We start from the raw sequence: 20,297 nt of genomic DNA, 5'->3' as shown, positions 1-20,297 counted from the left end.
TGAAAAGAAAAGAAAAAACACATTTATAAATCTCCTTTGGCAAAGTGCTTTCAAATTCAAACATTACAAGTTAAACATTCAGCCTGAATGTCATTAAGCTTTGCATTAAACCAATTCGTTTGTAAAACTACCAAGAGTTCAGCAAGTTACGAGTATTTGAATGGGGTAAATCACCCTACTCACCGCCGACTAGAGCGCAGCGCAACAGAGGCGTTTTCTGTTCCAAGATGGCCGACCAGTGGCGACGCCGCCTGAAGGCACCTTGACAGACGCGCGGGGGCGCTCCAGCTCGGGGAGGAGGAAGAGGAGGATGCTTCTTCCTCATCCCAATTCCAATTCCACACACTCGTCTCGCTCAGCGAAGTTGGCTTGACGTTCACAAGAGCAGGAGATAGTGGCCGAACCGAACCGAACCGAAGCGAATGCTCCTCACCCGGGAGCTGCCAAGTTACACCACGCGACGACTTGCTTTATTTTTCACTTTTTCTTTTTTCCTGGGAATGTCGTTGAAGTTGTTTCAGCGCAGCAGCATGTGAGCACTTTTCTTTTGGAAGTAGCTAAGCCACGGGACGGGACGACGGGACGAAGGTACGAAGGTAAGTCCACACGCTTTGTCCAGTAAATAGTCCGCTCCTTTCTTCTCAAGCGCCGCGTCCACGAGCACCGTGGCGAGTTTCTCCGAGCGGCGCCCCGTACTCCAAGCACAAATCGTGCAATTGAGTGTCCCACCGGACTTAGCCGAGGGACGGTCGACTCGCCGAACCGAACTTTAGCTGATCCACCAACTAGTGAGAAATGTGGAATTTCCGGCATGCGTTGGACCTTTTCAAGTACATTGTGCGAGCGTGTATGATGATCTTTTGGACAGGTGCTGCTACTTTTAACGTAAGGAGCGGCTGCTGCCTTTCGTTTGTTTTTGCTGCTGCCTTTCGTTTGTTTTTGCTGCTGTTTGCCTGCGATCTCTTGTGGTGTGAACTTCGGCACGAATACCGACGGCTTTGCTTTGCTTTGCTTTGCTTTGGGTTATGTGCAGCACGCCAACCTGGAGGTGCAGGCGCCTTGCCTGCTGTTTCACAAGGCGACCTAGATGCGTGCGTTTTTGTTTTTTTTTCCCTTCAAGCCGATCTGGCACGAGGGGACGAGTGGAATGTGTCTGGGACCAATCAGTACGCAGAACATCTGGAGCCTCTCACAGGCTCCGTGGGCTGATCCTGTTGAGCAAGTCTGCAAAGAGAAAGCCAACACCTCACTTGATTGCACCACTCCACATCGCTCAATAAAATGCCAATAAAATCCTTAAAAGAGCAGCAAGTTGTCACGTAGTTTAAAAAAAAAAAATGGATAGGAATGTGGGCCAGATAAGGACTGTCCTTTTTGCTCTGATGGGTGACAGAGACCTTTGGCTTTTCAGCCACTTGTGAAATATGCACAATCTGGTGACTAGATGGTGGTGGATGTGGTGTCCAATCTGAAAATGTGGCTCTTATGATTGGCTGTCAATTTCGTAAAGACTGAGAAATGAAAAGAATGAGAAAATGTGGTTTGAATTTGTGAGTTGCTGGACCGGTGCAGTAGGAGTCCCTCCTCCCTACTGTACTTTATGTTTGAGGTGAGTCATGCGATGACAATTCGGCATCCAGCAGTTGTTTTTGCGACGGACAAGATGAGGAAAATGATGCAAGACGGAACACTGGCAACGTTTGTCACACAGGAAGCGAGCGGGCAGCAAGGTCGCCGAGGTCAGAGGACGGTTCCCTCTCGCTTTGCTTCCACAACGCCGCTTTGACTCGATGCCACGCTAGTTAGCATTGATGTGCTTGCTACTAGTCCAGCACTAGGAGAATTTTGAGAATGGCAACACGTTGGCCCTTAGCACAAAAAAGGGAAGTGTGAGCCTTTGTGTGTTTGCACATTAGTGGCGTGTGTGTGTGTTTGTCCCTTATTTGGTTTTCCTGCAAATGTTCAAAGGTCGTGTTTGCATGTGAGGAGACTTGCCTTGTGACCTTCAAACCCCTTGTAGTGTGAGTATGTTTGCCACGCACAACAGTCATCTGTCATCTGACAGTTGCGCGTGAATTTTTCAAGGCCGACCGGAGCAACAAAAAAAAATCTCGCTCGTGCGTGGAGCGTCCCGGTTGTAAACGCAAGTGCGCGTTTGAGGCGCTTTGCTAACGTGATGTCTTCAAGCTGTTTTGGGGGGAAAAAAAAGAAGCTAGGAGCACTTTGGCCTCTTAAGTTGAGCCATGTGTGATGGCGCTTGGAGATACTCGGCACATCTTTTGAAGCGCTGCCCAGCTGCCAATAACGTGACTTGGCGACATCTTAAACGCTGGCGCTGAGCGAGAACTTAAACTATTATGTCAACATTCTAAAATGGCCCCCTCCTAAATCGGACAAAAGTAGTGCTATGCTACCATTTTGCTTACGAGAATGAATGCGCTTGGTAAAATCTGACTGTTTTGCTTTGTAAAACTGAAGTAACATTTCCACGATATATTGCTTGTGGATGAGATTTGGGTGGAATGGACCTTTTTTCTGTTTGTGTGTGTCAGGAAGGGGAGGGGCCGAGTCACTTGATGTCCCCGGAGCTCATCCCGCCCCAAAAGTGAGCAGGTGAGTGGGATTTATTTTTCAACAAGTCTCCCCCGCGTCCTTAAATGGTGGTCTTTTCTTCTGGCGCAGATTTTTTTTTTTTTTCCTCTTTTCTTTTCCTTCCCTTTTTTTTTTCTTGCCTGTCACGTCTCACTTTGTTCACTTTGGCCCACAGAAGGTTCCCATGGCTGTTTGAACCCAAGAGTTTCACTTAGACAAAGTAGTGCTTTGCCGCCATATTTGGGTTCCCCCCCCCCCCCATTAGTCCAAACATGCACCAGCTCGTGCGTGGCTCAGCAACTGACAAGTTGAAAGTTGCCGTGTCAGCAAAAAGCATTTTTGTGTGTGTGTGTTGTTTATTTTGAACGCTTGTCTCATCCCAAGGGAGTGAGTCAGCCGCCGCCGCCGCCGCCGCCGCCACCACCGCTGTGATCTGCGTGTGTCCCGCCGCCGGCTGCCAACTGGCATTAAAGCGTGTCGGCATGGGCTAATGCGCATTTGTGCGCGTGTGTCATTTGCAAAACGTTCCCACAAGATGCTGGGCTTTGCGGACCTCCTCCGCGTCGCTTGTCAGCTGCCGTCAACGCAAACGTTGGGGGGGGTCGGGCGAGGGGCAGCCCGCCATGCCTCGCCATGCCTCGCTGTGTTAATTATGTAAATTGCTCATTAGGAAGCCGTATGTCGCCCACATGGAACGCACGCGGGCTGCAGAATGAGGTCAGCGGCACCAAAGGAAAAGTTTTGGACAGAAAGGCTTTTTGAAGCGGCGCTCTGAAAGTTGCGTTTGAATCTCTGCACCATGTGGTCTGTAAGGTTGGTGCCTCTAGCGCCACCTTCTGGCCTTGAAAGCCTAGGGATGGCCGCTAGGCTTTGTGAAAAGCAGCCTTTAACTTTCCAAAACAGATAGCGAGTCTCTTGGGAAGGCGCGGCAAAGTTCTGCTTGCAATAAGCCCCCACCCACCCGGGTCGTGACCTCCCAAAGAGGCTCCCTCAGGAAGTTGTTGACGGCCATCCACGCAGGAAGTGGACTTCCTCTCCCCGCTGTCATCCCGGGCCAGCGCATTCCGCAAGAGCCCTTTATTTATTTATTTATTCATTTCTTGCTTCTCGCGCTTTTTGTTTGCGGACGTCATCTGCGAGCGGCAAATCATCAAAGAATGCAACCATTTTTATTGTAGTGAGTAATAGAAGAGCATCGACGGAAAGATCAGTTGGCTCCAGTTCGATGGCGGTGTCGTCAGTGTCGGGCCCTCTTTGTCCCGCGGGCTGGCTCGGCTCGGCTCTTTGTGCCCGGCCGTTCCCCGCTGGCACCATTGTGTCCTCTGTCGGGTTTTCATTTCACGCGCTGGTCGTTTTCTTCGGACAAATTGTTGAAGATGTCCTGCTCCGACTTCAACTTTTGCCTGCCGCTGGTCGTTTCTTGAATTGTTGGATCGTAAGTGGCTCTAAGAACGAACCTTGCGGGACACCCCGAGTTCAATCAGACCTCTTGTCTGTTTATCTTTGAGCAGTTGCGATGGCGCGCCGCTGGGCGTGGCCCTTCCTGGTCACCGCGGCGAGCGTGCTCCTCTGCGTCTCCTGCGCCAAGAACCCTGAGTTCCACTCCGACACGCTCATCAACAACGTGGTCCAAGACCCCCGCACGGGGCGGCTGTACGTGGGCGCCGTCAACGCCCTCTACCAGCTGTCGGCCGACCTTCTGGCCGAAGCCCGCGTGGAGACGGGACCCCGGCGGGACAACCGGCAGTGCACGCCGCCCGTGACGGACTCCTGCGAGGACGCGGCCGAGACGGACAACCACAACAAGCTTCTCCTGGTGCACGGCGCCGAGGACAGGCTGGTGGTGTGCGGCAGCGTCTTCAGGGGCATCTGCTCGCTGCGCAACCTCAGCAACGTGGAGCACGTCATCTACTTCAGCGACAACAAAGGCGAGAAGTCGTACGTGGTGAGCACCGAGGAAAGCGTCTCGGTGGTGGGCGTCATGTCCTACTTCACCAAGGAGAGAGACAACTTCACCGTCTTCCTGGTGAGGAGCCGCTCCAGTCAAATTCTTTGGCAACTGGCCACCTGAACGCTCCTCCCGCCCCGACGCTAGGTCGCTAAAGGCTACGGCAGCCACGACAGCACCAAGCTGATCTCCACGCGCATCCTGCGGGACTACGGCGAGTGGAACATCTTCGAGAACATCATCGACGCCTCGGCCGTGCAGGCCAACCCCTTTGTGCTGCGCTACCTGCACGACTTTCGCTTCGCCTTTAAGGACGGCGCTTTCGTCTACTTCCTGTTCTCGCGCACGCTGGGCGTGCAGGACACCAAGAACTTCACCTTCATCTCGCGGATGTGCGAGGACGACCAGAGTTACTACTCGTACACGGAGCTGCAGCTCAACTGCAGCGCCGACAACCGCTTCAATAAAGTTCAGGCACGTATTTGGCTTCTTTTGAACAAGCCACTTGCACTCTGGACGCCGTCCGTCAGTGGCAGTGGTCTTAATGTTGCCACGTTCTCCCGCAGGCCGCCTACGTGACCACACCGGGCGAGGTTTTGGCTCAGAATCTGACGCGGTCGGGCAAGTACGGGCACATCCTGGCTTCCGACAAGGTTCTCTTTGTCACCTTCACTTCCGACGAAGACCCCAGCATCTCGGCCATGTGTAGGTCTCCTTTCCTGATCGCCAACGTGCCGCTACCGCCGGCAACTTGAGTGTTGTGTTGTGCTCCTCGCTGTGTTTGCCAGGCATGTACCCTCTGCGCGCCATCAACACCAGGCTGCTGGAGATCATCGGCGCCTGCTACAGCGACGGCGGCCTCATCCACGACAGTCCGGCCGTCTACTCGCCGTACTCCACCAAGTCGGGCGGTCTGTGCAGCAGCAACAATCAGGTAAGGCTTCGGAGAGAGTTAGCGCTTTGACACGGTGTCATTCATTTATTTATTTATGTATTTATTTATTTATGGCCGACCTCAGCACAATATGGTGGCCAAGTACAAGTGCGGCGCCGAGTTCCTGCCGTCGCCGCTGGCCGGCAAAGCCAACGTGGCCCTGGTGGCCGAGCCCTCCCTGATCCGCAAGGGCGTCATGACCGCCGTGGCCGTTTCCGTGGAGATGGGCCACGCCGTGGCCTTCCTGGGCACGGCCAACGGAGAAGTACGTCACGCTCAATTTGTCTTTGTTCAACCAAAAAACCAAAAAACTTTTCCGTTTTGTTTTCCAGGTGCTCAAGTTGCATCTGTCGGCCCACCCGGAGCTTTACGGGCGGGCGTCCAACGAAGTGACGGGCGACAAAGTCAACAAGGACCTGCTGCTGGATTCTCAGCTGCAGCACTTGTACATCGCCAGCGGGAAGAAGGTGCTTTCCGCATTTCACACCTCTGTCGTCGGTGACAACCAACGTTGGTCTTTATCGCTGTGTCATGAATTTAGATGTCCAAGGTTCCCGTGCAGTCGTGCCACCTGAAGACGGACTGCCAGTCCTGCATGTCCCTCAAGGATCCTTACTGCGGCTGGTGTGTTTTGGAGGGAAGGTAGGCCAAAGCGCTTTAGCTTAGCGCCTTAGCTTAGCGCTTCAGCTTTGCGGCTCACTCGTCCGTCGCAGGTGCACCAGGCAGCAGGAGTGCGGCAGGTCTTCGGTGGAGAACACGTGGCTGTGGTCGCCCAATCAGCAGTGCGTGGAGATTCGGGCCTTCGACCCGCCGAGCCTCAGCTGCCACAAGACGCAGCAGGTACGGCCGTATTTTGACGGGGGGGGGACGGCGGCGCCCAAAGCCACCAAGCGACCGTGGCTTGCTTGTCCTTCCCCAGGTGGACATCAGCGTTCCGGCGCTGCCGCGGCTCCGGCAGTCGGACGGGCTGCGCTGCCTCTTCAACGGGTCCCTCAGCGGCGGCGTGGTGATGGGCAGCCCGGCCGTCGTCATCTGTTCCCTGCCGGACCCCGCGGACATCCCGCCCACGCCCGAGCATCAAGGTAAGCAGGACGTCATTTCTCGGAAAGGAACGACTTTGACCCGCTCAGTGAGTTTGAAAGTGGCTCTAAGAAAGAACCTTGAGGGACACCAGCAGATGTTAGCTTATGCCACGCATTTGCCCGTGTGTTCAGACTACGTGTCGATCCCCGTGCAAATTGTGGTGAACGACAAGATCGTGGTGACGTCGGGACGGTATCGCTTCTACAACTGTTCGGCGACGGTCCGGAAGAATCCCAACACGCCGTGAGCCCACTCGCAAACGCAGCCACCCGTATGTCTTCGTTTGTGGTTGAACGCCTCCGTCCGTGCCTTTCAGGTGCATCTCGTGCGTGACCAGCGAGTGGGGCTGCCAGTGGAACGCTCGAGAGCACCGATGCAGCGACACGGACGGCGCGGCGGACGCCGGCCACATCATCAAACCTCAACAGGTTGGACCTTCCTTCCTTCCTTCCTTCCTTCCTTCCTTCCTTCCTTCCTTCCTTCCTTCCTTCCTTCCTTTGCAACGGCGTACGAGCAAATTTGACCTGGTTGTCTTTGCGCCGGTCCAAGCCGGAGCGCTGTCCTCAGTTCGAGTCTCCGGAGCCGCTGCTGATCCCCGTGGGCTTCGAGGTCCCCATCAGCTTCCGGGGAAGCAACCTCGACATCTACTCGGTGAGGACGCCGCTCATTTGAGCGAAATGGGTCGAGCTTTGCCGAAGATTAAAAATGGATGTCGCCGTCAGGACCGCAAATTCGTGATGGGCACGGAGCTGATGAAGGAAACGGAGGAGGAGGTGATGCAGGAGCCCGGCTCCAACTTTCGATTTCGAGGATATGAGGTAACCACCTCCCAAAGTTCTTCTGCTTTTATTTGAACTTGGACTCTGACATTCATATTTCCAGAGTCTATTTACTTTTCATCCGGCACCGCGATGCTTAGAATAACTAATAGGCTTGAAAAATGAAAAGTGATGCGACAGCGCCCCCTGCGGGCTGACACGACTTTAAGCTCTTTTCTTCACCGTCCGCCTCGCTAAGCGTGCAAACGGCCGTTTGACTTTTTTTGGGTTTGCTGTTGTTCCGCTTTGACGGATGAACCGACCTTTGCGAGAAAATGCCGAGTCGTCCATCGTCCGCTCCCAAATCTCTGTGATGGATTGCATTTCCGATTGTGTGTGTGTGTGTGTGTGTGTGTGTGTGTGTGTGTGTGTGTGTGTGTGTGTGTGTGTGTGTGTGTGTGTGTGTGTGTGTGTGTGTGCGTGCGCACGCGTGGGCAGTTTTCCTACAGCAAACGGCAGGAGGTGAACGTTTCCTTCCATGTCATCGAACGGGACACCAAGCGCAAGATTGACAGCACGCTCACAGGTGAGGGAGGGGGGAAGGTTGGCGGGAAAATGTCGCCGCCGCCGCCTTCAACGCGTGCGTCTTGGTGTGTTTGACAGTGACGGTGTACAACTGCTCGGTGTCCCGAGCCGACTGCAGCCTGTGCAAGCACGCCGACGCCAAGTACCAGTGCGTGTGGTGCGCCGCCTCGCGGGCCTGCGTCTACCGCCACTTGTGTCCGGCGCCACCGCCCGCCTTATGCCCCGCCCCTCAGATTACCGACGTAAGGCGACGCCTTCGCTTCACCCCCCCCCCCCTTCCCTGTGCGGTTTGATCGGGACGGTTGCGCTTTTCAGATCGTCCCTCGCTTCGGGCCGCTGAACGGCAGCATCTCGGTGACCATCAGAGGTTCCAACATGGGCATCAAGCAGGCCGACGTCAAGCGCATCAGCGTGGCCGGCGTGGAGTGTCGCCACCTGCAAGACAAATATTCCGTCTCCACCAGGTATTGATGGACAGAAAAAGTCCTCACCCCCCCTGTTCAAGCGCTACATCTTAGCATCTTCGGTTTCGCCGTCAGCGTGGTGTGCGAGATCGGGCCGGCCAAGCGCACGCCGCCGACCGACCTGCCGGTGGAGTCTAGCAACAGCGGCGTGGTGGAGGTGGAGGTGGACGAAAGGCGCACGGGAAGGTCTCAGGTGGTCTTCACCTATCGGGTGAGTCCACCAGATCGCCGTCTCGTTGTCCACGCAGAGTGGACAGCTGGTGTCCCTTTTGTTCAGGACCCCAAGCCGGACGCGGTGCATCCCGCCAAAGGCCCGGCGGCCGGCGGCACCGTCATCACCATCGGCGGGCGAGACCTGGACACGGCCTCCAAAGATGATGTCAGCGTCTCGGTGGGCGGAGTCCCGTGTCGAGTGTGAGCGCCCGTTGAGAAAGAACGTTTGGAGAAGCGTCGACGTGCAAGCGGCAAAATCCACGTTTGCTTCCCCGTCAGTCTGTCCTTCGGCGACATCATCACGTGTAAGACGGGAAAATACCCCGGGCCCAAGGTTCCGTCCGACCCGCTGGCGGTGAAGGTGTACTACGGGCGCAACACCAGCAAGGAGGTGGCGGCGGCCTTCCAGTACGCCGACAACCCCAAGATCGCCGACTACTCGCCCAAGTCCAGCTTTGTGTGGTGAGCGCCTGCCTCGGACGCCGTCCGGCTTTGTGCTCTTTAGCGCTTTGCGTGAGCTTTTGTCACTGGCTCAGCGGCGGGCGGCGCATCGTCGTGACGGGAAGCGGCTTCCATCTCATCCAGAGGGCCACGTTGAAGGTGGTGCCCGTCGCCGATGACTTCTCGCAGGACAACGCCACCGTGGAGGTAACCCGACGTCGAGCGTCCTCCGTCTCGCCGTGGGCGCCTGAAGCTTTTGTCTCCAGTTTGCGCAGGAGTCGCTGAGCAAGAACGACAGCGTGCTGGAGTTCCTGTCGCCGGCGGTGATCTGGAGCGACAGCCGCACGCTGCGCGTCGTCCTGCTGCTGGACGACGCCGAGGAGGAGCTCAAGGCCTTCGGCTACCACCCCGACCCCACCTTCAACGAGCTCCCCAAGACCGTCATCACCGAGACCAGCGTCATCATCGTCACCGTGAGTCGGCGCTCGTCCGCCTTTGCGGTCCGCCGTCGTCATTGACGCACCGGCGGCTCCTTCTGGCGAGCGCAGGGTCGAGGCTTCGCCAAGGCCATGACGGCGCTGGAGGCGCAGGCCTTCGTCGGGGACGCTTTCTGCAACGTCAGCATCCTTCAGGTAAGGAGCTCTTTTGCGCCATCTGGACTTGCGATGAGGCGTCACGCCCCCTTGTGGACGGCAACAGGACGACAAGTTGATCCTGGACGCGCCGTCGTCTCAGCCCCGCGCTCGATCTAAACGCCAACGGCGAGATGCTGCCAACGACCCTCTGGAGCTGGTGGTAAGCACTCGCTCGCTACGCATGACCCTTTGGACGTGCCGCCCGCCCGCCCGCGTGACGCGTCCTCGTCCAGGTGAAGTTCGGTCACGGTGAGTGGGTGGTGGGCTCCGTCTACTACGCGTGGAAGGACGACATCCCCCTGGCCATCATCATCCCCGCCGTCGTGGTGCCCATGCTGCTCTTCATCGCCGTGTCCGTCTACTGCTACAGGTGAGAGCGCCGCACCTCGCCACCGCCGGCGACTCACTTCCTCTCGCCGCAGGAGGAAGAGTCAGCAGGCCGAGCGCGAGTACGAGAAGGTCAAGCATCAGCTGGACAATTTGGAGGAGAGCGTGAGAGATCGCTGCAAAAAGGAGTTCACAGGTACGTAGGCTCCAAACACGTGTGACCTTGAGAAGATAGAGAAAATGACGGCGTGGCCTTTCAGACCTGATGATGGAGATGGAGGACCAGACGAGCGAACTGAGTGAAGCGCGCATCCCCTTCCTGGACTACAAGACGTACACGGACCGCAACCTCTTCCTGCCCTCCAAGGACGGCGCCGCTTCGGTGCTGGCGGGACGCGTGCGCTTCCCGGAGTCCCGCAGGGCCATCGTCACGCAGGCTCTCAACCAGTTCTCCAACCTGCTCAACAGCAAGCCCTTCCTCATCAACGTCAGTCACGCTTCCCGTTTGCCTGTGGAGCAGCTTTAGAGCCGCTTTTCTTTATCTTCCGTAGTTCATCCACACGCTGGAGAGCCAGCCGGACTTCAACGCGCGCGCCCGCGGCGATTTTGCCTCCCTCCTGACGGTGGCGCTGCACGGCAAGCTGGTCTACTACACCGACATCACCAGGACGCTCCTCCTGGAGCTCATCGACGAGCACGTGAACAATAAGAACCCCAAGCTCATGCTCAGGAGGTCGGAGACGGTGGTGGAGAGGATGTTGTGCAACTGGATGTCCGTCTGTCTCTACCAGTTCCTCAGGGTGAAGCGCGCACGCACGCACAATTTGTGTCAGCATAGCCACTTGACGGCGCAACGCGATTTTGCCGTGTTGCAGGATAGCGCCGGTGAGCCACTTTACAAGCTGTTGAAGGCGCTCAAGCACCAGGTGGAGAAAGGACCGGTGGACGCCAAGGTCAAGAAGGCCAAATACACGCTCAACGACACGGGGCTGCTGGGAGACGACGTGGAGTATTCCGTGCTGGTCAGTCACACCTTTCCACAGAAATTGGACCCTTCAAACAAAACATTGGCCGCTAGCTTAAGGCTAACGTATCAAGGAGAACCCCATAGGCAAGCTAATGGAAGTTAGCATAACCTTTGTTTGTTTGTTTTTAGACCCTGCAGGTGCTGGTGCACGGGGAAGGTCCAGATGTGACGCCGGTGAAGGTTCTGAACTGTGACACCATTTCTCAGGTGGTCCATTAGAACTTCTCCTTCATTTGATTGGCTCCTTACTTTTCATTGACGGACGGACGTTTGCTCCACTGCACAGGTGAAGGAGAAGATCATCGATCAAGTGTACAGGAATCTTCCGTACTCGCAGAGGCCAAAAGTGGAGAGTGTGGCGCTCGGTAATCTCATTGATTGATTGATTGAGTGATTGCTGAGCAGCGTTTTTGATCGATTGGATCGTTACGGTCCAGAGTGGCGTCCCGGCTCCACGGGTCAGATTCTGTCCGACCTTGACCTGACGTCACAGAAGGAAGGACGCTGGAAGAGACTCAACACTCTGGCTCACTACAACGTAAGAATATTGGTGATGATGTCATCACGCGACCCGAGCGATGACATCACGTGTCCCGGCAGGTTCGGGACAACGCCACGCTGGTTCTGTCCAAGGTTTTGCACACGCAGTCCTTCCACCAGCACCCGGACAACTTTGAAGAGCGTAAGCATGCGCCTGCGCTAGGCTCGCGCGTCCCGATGGGACTGGCTAACCGTGTGGCGGCGGCGGCGGCGGCAGGGAACGCCCTGCTGGAGGACGACAACACCTTCCACCTGGTGCGGGCGGCCGACGAGCTGGACGAGGTCAAGTCCAAGCGAGGCAGCATGAAGGACAAGTCCATGACCAAAGCCATCACGGAGATTTACCTGACCCGCCTGCTCTCCGTCAAGGTGCGGAACCCGAGCCAATGGTTGCGCTCGCTCGCTTGCTCGCTCACTCGGCGCCTCACGCTGGCTGGACCGCGCCTCTGCAGGGCACGTTGCAGCAGTTTGTAGACGACTTCTTCCGCAGCGTTCTGTGCTCCAGCGCCGCCGTCCCACCTCCCGTCAAGTACTTCTTCGACTTCCTGGACGAGCAGGCGCTGCGGCACGACAACGTGGACGAGGAGACGCTGCACATCTGGAAGACCAACAGGTGGCGCCGCCGGCTCGTCCCTCGCGACAATCCCGCCTTTAACCGTGAGCTCGTCCTCAGCCTGCCGCTGCGCTTTTGGGTGAACATCCTGCGCAACCCCCACTTCGTCTTTGACGTGCACGTGAACGAGGTGGTGGACGCCTCGCTGCACGTCATCGCCCAGACCTTCATGGACGCCTGCACCAAGACCGAGCACAAACTCAGCCGGGTACGCGTGGCTCCAACGCTCCATCTTTGCAGCTTGTCGACATCTGCTTGCGTTTGGCCCTCTAGGAGTCGCCGAGCAACAAGCTGCTCTACGCCAAGGAGATCTCCACCTACAAGAAGATGGTGGACGAGTGAGTCACACGCATACGCCAAAAGAGCTCTCACACACACACGCATTAACATTTGTCCTGGGCAGTTACTACAAAGGAATCCGGCAGATGGTTCCCGTCAGCGACCAGGACATGAACACGTACCTTGCTGAGGTGTCCAGGGTACGTACGTGCACCTGCTCCTGCTCCTGCTCCTGCTCCTGCTCCTGCTCCTGCTCCTGCGCCTGCTCCTGCGCCTGCGCCTGCGTGTATTGATGTGACAGTGCGCGCATGTGTGTGTGCAGCAACACACGGACGAGCTGAACACGCAGCTGGCCTTGCATCAACTGTACCAGTACGCCAGCAAATACTACGACGCGGTGAGAACGTTGCTCTGGCTCGGCTCACGCCGGCGGCGGGCGTCGGAGAAGCTTTGACGCCTTTCCCGTTTCTCTGGCAGATCATTCGGTCCCTGGACGAAGACCCGGCCGCCCAGAACCGCCAGCTGACGCTACGACTGCAGCAGATCGCCGCCGCCCTGGAGAACAAAGTGACGGATCTTTGAAAAGTCCGAAGGAAAAATCATGAAGAAGCCACTGAGGTATTTTGGACCAATCAGAACTCTGCGCTGGCCCATGTTCCTTTTGATCCTGCGTGTGAGGCGCCTACCTTCCCAATAAGTCACAGCAAATTGTGGAGCAACCAACACAAAGCGCCTCATCAAGTGTGACGATGCCTCGGACTGGAAAACGGAGAAATGTTGAGTCAAGACTGAGTCGTGATCTTTTTTCACGTGCACTTTTGTTTATTTTATATGAATCGGCTCTGTGGTACTTTTTTTTTTTTTTTATATATATCTTTGAAATGTGACACTTTGAAGGTTTTCTTGGTCGGTTCTGATATTCAGACGCATTTAGGAGCTCTTGACACGCATTTGTTCGATTTTTTTTTAGGGCTGGTCGAAGCAAACGAAGTTACACGTAGCCTCAGACTCACAAACATGCATTTTGTGGCCACATAATTTTTTTTTTTTAATTCCCTATGTCATATCCTGCAGCCTCACGGACTTCATTTAGGTGAGTGGAATGTTTTTTTTGTTTTTTTTGCCACCATGGAGTGCCTTCAAGTGGAGCTAGCAACTTGCTCTCGAATGTGTTTGTGACCCGTTTGTGTACGTCGACTCATTTTGAGGCTGTGAATGTAATAGAAGAAAGCGGTACGGACGTGTCTGGGTGAAGAGCACGCTCGCAGACATGATGGATGGATATTAGATTGTAGATGGAACCTGTGCACAAAATCCAGATGACTTGTATTTTCATGGGCAACTTCACTTGGTAATGAAGGTCCGCTCGGTTTGTTTGACTTTTTTTGTGACCACAAAACAGTATTTTCTGGCCACAATGTCTTAATTAGCGTAAGTGGAGTATTTTGAGTGCAATGGCCACAATTTGCATTTCTTGTCAGGGGATCCATCCACTTTGCTCCCTGATGATATGTTTAGGGAACAAAAGTGTTTGGATGGGCCAGATGGCCACAAGATGTTCTTCCACTTGTAGGCTCCAAATCTCCAATGAAATAAAAATGTCGACATGAGTTTTCAAATCAGTCTCTGAAGCCATCCACTTGTTTCTATGCCAAGAAGAATGAGTGACGAAGCGATGCATCAGGTGTAACAGGAAGCCAGACGTTTGACAAATATTATCTAAGGTGCTTGGAAAAACAATTTTGGGGGGAAACTAGAAATACAACGCAAAATATGTACGCTTGCATTGCAACTGTTCAATGACATTTAAAAGGAGTCCAAAAATTGTAACAGCCTTAAGATAGAGTTCTTGATTTTTTAACTTTATTATTGTAGTTTATTTTTATTCACAGCAAGTGACAACAACAATCGTATTGAACTTGTGCAAGTCTGCAAGGAAGAATGGGCAACTATGACCCAAGTGAAGTGTGCAAGGTGACTAGAAAATAGAAATAAAAAAGTTCTATATATATATATTAGCCTACACTTGCCTCATATCGATAATTATAAGTTAAAAAAGTAAAAGAGTGGTTTAATTTGATTGTTTTTATTCTAACATTTTGCGTTTTAATCGCAAACTGTTGCTTGGAAAGCTTGAAAAGAGGAAGATTGATTTTAATTTCTAACCAAAAATATAATACAGCACTACATACAAATAAGAAACGGCTCGTACATTTGTTTTGGATTCCCGGAATTTATCAACGGGAGCATTTCTCATTTATGACCAGCAGAGGGCGACATACGGTACACTTTTGCTATCTTATGGTCAAATTGAAGGAATCCAAACGAATATTCGCGTCGTTGCATTTTTGGTTCTCGCAATATATTCTTTTTATGTTTTAGAATAAAAACAATACAATTAAAGCGCTCTTTTACTTTTTGAACTTATATTTAACATATACAGCACTACGCCTCGTACATGTGTTTTGGATTCCCGGAATTCATCAACGGGAGCCTTTCTCATACTGACCAGCAGAGGGCGACACACGGTACACTTTGGCGATCATATGGTCAAATTGAGGGAATCCAAAACGGAATATCCTGCACGAGCCGTTCCTTGCTCAACTGAGACCGTTCATGACCCTCCTGGACCTCGTGACTACACTTGAATTGCCACTTCGTTCCATTTCAGGTTTGTCTGTAATCGCTTGCAAATAAGTATACACCTTGCTGATTGTGTGTTTGTGTGCATGAGCAGGAAGTAAGCGCGTGATTAGCAGCGAGTGGAGACAATGCCAAAATGAAACTGCACCTTTACGGAGGGATTACGATTTTGTTTCACCAGGGTCGTGATGCATATGAAGCTGAGTGGCTAACGTGTAAGGCAGGCACTTACGTGTCTGTGGCAAATTAAAGTGCCAACGACCTGCAGGCACACCTCAATACTGCCAAGCCACACGACGGCAGCGAGTCACGGATTTCTTTAAGACCCTTTAAGTCCGAAAATGTAGCCGTCGCTGCAGCAGAAGGTAACTATGCTTTTCATACTCTTAAGCACCATTGCAATTGATTTACAGACACCTCGTTATTTAACCACGAGCTCACATGTACATCAATTGATATGCCGTCGATTAAAATGGTATGTGCAATAGTCATAACAAAAAATGTACCCTTTAAATGATTTTCAACATGAAGTTGCAAAAGATGAAATGAAAATATTTTACTTGCCGCTAGAGGGAGCCCGTGCTACACATTTAGAGAATTCTTCACTTAAACGTAGTACATTTCTATGAAGTGTGTTTCTGCGTCAAGTGCACGTGTAAGCAAACGATCACCAGCAGAATGTGAACAAAACCTTTATAACAACTGCAAATAAAGTTAGAAATCTCTACATAAGAATTGGAGTTTTAATCTTATTTACACAGCAAGAGTCGTTCAAACAACTCAACTCGATTCAAAGTGTGCGCGTGCCGAAATAAATAACAAAGGAGAACTATTGTGAAATTCTACCGAGCTTTCGGTACACACATTTGTCCCAACTTGTTGAATCTACTGATTGCACTGGATCTCAACAGAGTCCGAAACATTCTGACCGCCGGACGGTGGAGACGAACCAACGAGGAGAACGCGACCGGCACATCTCAATTGAGGTAGACGAACGAACAAACACGCCGCGCCGTGCCGCGCCACGCCACGCCACGCGGGTCAGCCAGACTGGGAGGCCAGGAGCCACCTCAGCTGAGGTAGGTGAGGACCACGGCCTGGATGGGCAGGCGGCACACGGGACACAGTTTGTTGCGCTTCTTCAGCTTGCGCGCGCACACGTAGCACGACATCAGGTGGCCCGTCTTGCCGTGGACGATGCAGCCGTTCTTGGGCCGCGACTGGCAGATGAGGCACGGCTCCAGGCACGAGTCGGGCAGCCGCATGTCGGCCGACACGGTGCGCTCCAGCTCGGGCACGCTCGTCGCCGTCTCCTGGGAGCTGCCCACCGTCTCCTGGGAGTTGGCGCCTGACGAAGGCTGCGAGTCGCACGTCCACGACTTCTCCGGCGAGGACAAGCTGCAGGACGAGGACGGTCGCGACGTCGCCTCCTGCCAGTCGGGAGCCGACGAGAATTTGACCGTTTTGCCGTCCGGAACGTCCACGCCGTCTTCGGCGTCGGAACCTTGGGAAAAAGCGGGACAAATCACTCACTGAACACACGTGAGAGGTACGCATCCACCTCTCGAAATGAAAAGCTCTCGGCACGTCACGGCAAACTGCCGCAAGATGGCAGCAAAGTGACATATTGATCCAAATGATGTGGATTACAGGCCATGAAGGCAGGCAGGCAGGCAGGCAGGGCTTGGGGCATTTGCACATCTCTCAATGTTGCTGCTGAGATGACGGCAGTCGCCCAACTGACCCGGAGCGTCGGCGCACGTGGCCGGGTGGGTGGCCGAGGCGCACAGCCAATCCTGGCGCAGACTCCAGCAGCGCAGGCAGTTCCTCGGGAGAGGTGGGTTCAACTCGTCGCAGCCGTTGCAGCGCCAGTAGTCCTGAGCACAAACGGCAAATCGCTCGAGTCCGGTCTTCTGGGCTCGGACAATCCGACTCGCCACTCACGGCTTCGGTGATCTCCGTGTCTTCGTCAAACGAGTCGTCGTCGTCGTTCTCCAATACGGTGAACTCGTACACCTGCGGCCAATGACAGCAAATATGTCTGGCAGGAAATGAATGGCGCGGCCCCGCGTCCGCGTGTGTTGTCCTACCTGATCGTCAGCGGACAAAGAGGCGTCGTCTTCATCGTAATCGTCCGAGTCGATAGACTCCACTTCAAATTCCACGCTGAAGTTGTCGTCGTCCGAGTCGGCGGCCGCGGCGGCCGACGAGGCAGACTTCAAACGCAGGGAGCATTCCGGAATGTTGTGTAAATCCATCGAGCGGCACGAGAGATCCCGTCCATCTCGTACTCACGGTGCTCTCTGAGGACTGGCTGTTGTGTTTGTTGCGCCCGCTTCCCAGTCCGCCGATCACACACCAGGACAAGCTGTCATCAAAAGTTAGCGAGTAGCTGTCCGAGCGGCTCCTCTTTGAGCCCTCGCCGTCGTCCTCGTCCGACCCGGCGTCTTTTTCCTCACCCGGCAACCTGTGGGAGGGACCTGCGGAGAGGGGGGCTAGGGGGTTTACATCTGGACACAGCGCCTTTCGAGGCGCTGTGTCCAGACGGCCGTCCACTCACCTGCGTCGTTGCTCCTGGAGCTCCTGTTGCGCCTTCGCCGGTGGCGGCGCATGCTGGGAGATGACGAGCTGCCTCCTACTGCATTTTCCTAAGGAACAAAAATAACATCACTACACACACACACACACACACACACAAGCGCCCCTTGCCATTGTCAGGCTGTTTTTGTTTTTAAATGTGAGCAGAGCCAGTGTCTGACCTGTGTGGGTTGTTGCTGCGGCGTCTGGCTGCCGCTCGCAGCCTCGGCGGAGCTTTGTATCGATTCTGCAGCGCACGCACACAACCGTTTGGTCGGAATGATGAGTATTTCATTTGTCTTTTTTGTGCAGAAATGAAACAGCCGCTGGCGGGACGTCCTACCTTGGCTCCTCACGATCACCAAGTTCTTGGCAAGCATGGCAAAAAATAGCCTGTCCCCCCCCAAAAAAAAACAGAAATGCTTTAAAGGTGAGACTTGAGCACGAGACGTTGCCGTTTGAGTGTCGCGCGGCTGACCGAGGTTCCTTGACGGAGAACGTGTCGACTCCGAGGATGCGGCCCAGTGCGTCTTGCGCGCAGTGCACAATGTGTTGCTGCTTTTTGTCGTAGAGCTGCTTCTGGATGATGTACTGGCCCAGGTAGAACATGACCTGAGCACAAGACATTTGCAGAGTGGCTACGCGCTCTTCACAGGCCGGGTGATACTCGGCAGGTCCGGCTGCTCCATGCCGCTCCCACCTCCTTAAAGGTCAGCACATCTTTGGTGGCGCCCGCCAGCTTGAGCAAAGTGGACAACTCCAACTTGGGCCGCACCTGGACCCAAACAAGCAGCTAAGTAATGACACGCAACTCGGCGAAATAGAGCAAAAAAAAAAGTTGCGGATCTGAAGCGCGAATGGCAAGATAGGAAAAAAAGTAATCAATCGGCGCTTACCACTTTGTTGTCGTCGCAGGTGTCCATGTTGTCGCTCTTCTCGGTTGACATGGCGATGATAATCTGCACACAGACGCGCGCAGTGTCAGTGGCATGAGCAGAAACAAGTCAACGGCTGCGCTGCGCTCGCTCGCTCTCTCTCTGTCTCTCCAAAACGTGAATTTGTCACCTTACTATAGCAACCCCCCCTCCAAAATAGTTAGAATTCCTTGCGGGCTTCAGTAGGCCATACAATTATGAAGGCATTCCAAAACGTTTGACAAGCTCTGTCTGTCAAGAGCTAACGTTAGGAAACAACTCAAAAGCATTCTTCCTGCACCAAAAGTCTTTGGAAAGAACAAATTCTTACCGGAGTATCGTTCAGTAGTGCATAGAGTTAAAGTGGCGAGTGCGAAAGCGAAGAGAGTTGAGGCGGAGGCAGCCGCTGCCTCTTATACAGCCTCCGGGACATGTCAGGACTAGACCGGAACGTGAGTAAATGCTGTCAAGTCCGGTAGGCCTATCACAGCCAGCCCGGCTGACTCAGCGGCACGCCACTCATTTGCTGGAACAGCTGATTATATCACACACACACACACACACACACACAAATAAACACACACAGACATGCCGGGACTAGTCCAATCAAATGACTCACCAAAAAAAACTAACTTCAATGTAGATGGCAACATGCCCCGCATATCTGACCATAGTGTACATTCTCTTTTCATGAGGAAAAAAAAAAAAAAAGAAAGCACTTTTTCTTGCTTGCAGAATTCTTGAGACAAGAGACAAATTGTGCTTGTTTGTCTCACTCCCAGTTGATGTAAAGCTGACATACAAAGACAATTAAGTGCACCAAAATGCCTAATGCAAAAACGCCATAGATGCAACTGCTACTTGTAAAAACATGCATAAAATCCGAGGATATGACAATAACAGGAATAGAGATATAGCACACAGAGATCATCTGTTCGTTTTTTACAGGAAAAAAAAAATCCCCCCGTGCCCCAAAAGATAGTTTATGCTTAAAAATAAAATGACATAATACAGATGAGAGTAATTTCCAAACATTTGCTTGTCCACCAAAAGGTCCGTCCGTGACGTCACTAGCGCGCAGAGAACTATGCCCAGACATGTCTTGCCCGCGCTTGCTAGTGCGCATGTGCGCGTATATCGTTATTAACCACACTTGCCTCCGAAACTGAACGACCGCCTTTGTGTAGCGTAAAAAAAACCAAATCTAACTAAAACTCTGATGCAGGAAACGAGGCGAAGAAAAAAGCAGACAACAGTTACAAAGCACAACGTTCTATTTGTTCACCTCTTCGGCAAAAGTTGAATTGGCGCCGTCCTTGATCGCGTTGTGCGCTGTTCACTAAAGAAACGTTGAACGCCGTTTCAAAGACCTCATCCTTGAAGAAAAGCAGCTTTCGAGCTTGCGGAATTGTTCAACTTTCCTCCACAAAACGATGACCCTTACCGTCTTTCGTCAACTCAGGCAGAAAAGTCCGAGGCTCCGCGGGCGGCCTACTAGCACACGCCTAATTCGCGCTAACCACTGTATATTACACGCGTCGCTCGCGAACTTGACTTGATGTTTGATATGATTGTTGTATCAGAATTCACGTACCTGATACTATAGAGAACCTTTTCGCCCAATTTGTGGATTTATTCCTGTTCAAACTTCCGTTCGATGTGCTCTTGTGTACCTCTTCTGTACGCGTGATGGCGCCCCTAGAGGACAAATACTGACATTGCAT

General features: G+C 53.5%; 2 protein-coding genes across 6 annotated transcripts; one reads left to right on the top strand and one right to left on the bottom strand.

Moving 5' to 3' along the window:
- Positions 1 to 320: 320 nt before the first annotated feature.
- On the top strand, positions 321 to 14,058 carry plxnb2a.1 (plexin b2a, tandem duplicate 1). Of its 2 annotated transcripts, none has more exons than XM_049760265.1 (41): positions 321 to 588; positions 2,553 to 2,613; positions 4,104 to 4,618; positions 4,688 to 5,014; positions 5,107 to 5,245; positions 5,329 to 5,474; positions 5,560 to 5,739; positions 5,807 to 5,941; positions 6,016 to 6,116; positions 6,188 to 6,314; positions 6,394 to 6,556; positions 6,689 to 6,800; positions 6,874 to 6,985; positions 7,107 to 7,208; positions 7,280 to 7,375; positions 7,814 to 7,901; positions 7,979 to 8,142; positions 8,216 to 8,364; positions 8,440 to 8,575; positions 8,642 to 8,778; positions 8,857 to 9,039; positions 9,114 to 9,225; positions 9,285 to 9,491; positions 9,567 to 9,650; positions 9,718 to 9,813; positions 9,887 to 10,023; positions 10,076 to 10,176; positions 10,241 to 10,467; positions 10,532 to 10,780; positions 10,856 to 11,002; positions 11,137 to 11,214; positions 11,294 to 11,372; positions 11,445 to 11,545; positions 11,608 to 11,689; positions 11,765 to 11,916; positions 12,000 to 12,160; positions 12,221 to 12,368; positions 12,434 to 12,498; positions 12,564 to 12,639; positions 12,762 to 12,836; positions 12,917 to 14,058. In XM_049760265.1, the coding sequence occupies exons 3-41, from the start codon at positions 4,109 to 4,111 to the stop codon at positions 13,019 to 13,021; spliced, it is 5,589 nt and encodes a 1,862-aa protein (XP_049616222.1). In that variant the 5' UTR covers positions 321 to 588; positions 2,553 to 2,613; positions 4,104 to 4,108; the 3' UTR covers positions 13,022 to 14,058. The 2 variants fall into 2 exon arrangements, with proteins under 2 accessions (XP_049616222.1, XP_049616221.1); XM_049760264.1 differs by having other exon boundaries at positions 321 to 596.
- A 1,703-nt stretch (positions 14,059 to 15,761) lies between these two features.
- Positions 15,762 to 20,295, bottom strand: mdm2 (MDM2 proto-oncogene). Of its 4 annotated transcripts, none has more exons than XM_049760452.2 (12): positions 20,168 to 20,295; positions 18,556 to 18,618; positions 18,360 to 18,434; positions 18,138 to 18,271; positions 18,003 to 18,052; positions 17,842 to 17,906; positions 17,643 to 17,730; positions 17,378 to 17,562; positions 17,173 to 17,298; positions 17,027 to 17,098; positions 16,733 to 16,959; positions 15,762 to 16,586 (listed from the first exon to the last, which is right to left on the bottom strand). In XM_049760452.2, the coding sequence occupies exons 2-12, from the start codon at positions 18,604 to 18,606 to the stop codon at positions 16,124 to 16,126; spliced, it is 1,536 nt and encodes a 511-aa protein (XP_049616409.1). In that variant the 5' UTR covers positions 18,607 to 18,618; positions 20,168 to 20,295; the 3' UTR covers positions 15,762 to 16,123. The 4 variants fall into 4 exon arrangements, with proteins under 4 accessions (XP_049616409.1, XP_049616411.1, XP_068505725.1 ...); XM_049760454.2 differs by having other exon boundaries at positions 16,827 to 16,959; XM_068649624.1 differs by lacking the exon at positions 20,168 to 20,295 and adding an exon at positions 19,859 to 20,003.
- Positions 20,296 to 20,297: the final 2 nt, after the last annotated feature.

This window comes from Syngnathus scovelli, chromosome 22 (assembly GCF_024217435.2).
Source record: "Syngnathus scovelli strain Florida chromosome 22, RoL_Ssco_1.2, whole genome shotgun sequence".
NCBI classification, from domain to species: Eukaryota; Metazoa; Chordata; class Actinopteri; order Syngnathiformes; family Syngnathidae; genus Syngnathus; species Syngnathus scovelli.
Note: the sequence above shows the minus strand (reverse complement) of the source record. Positions and strands in the feature narration are given on the sequence as shown.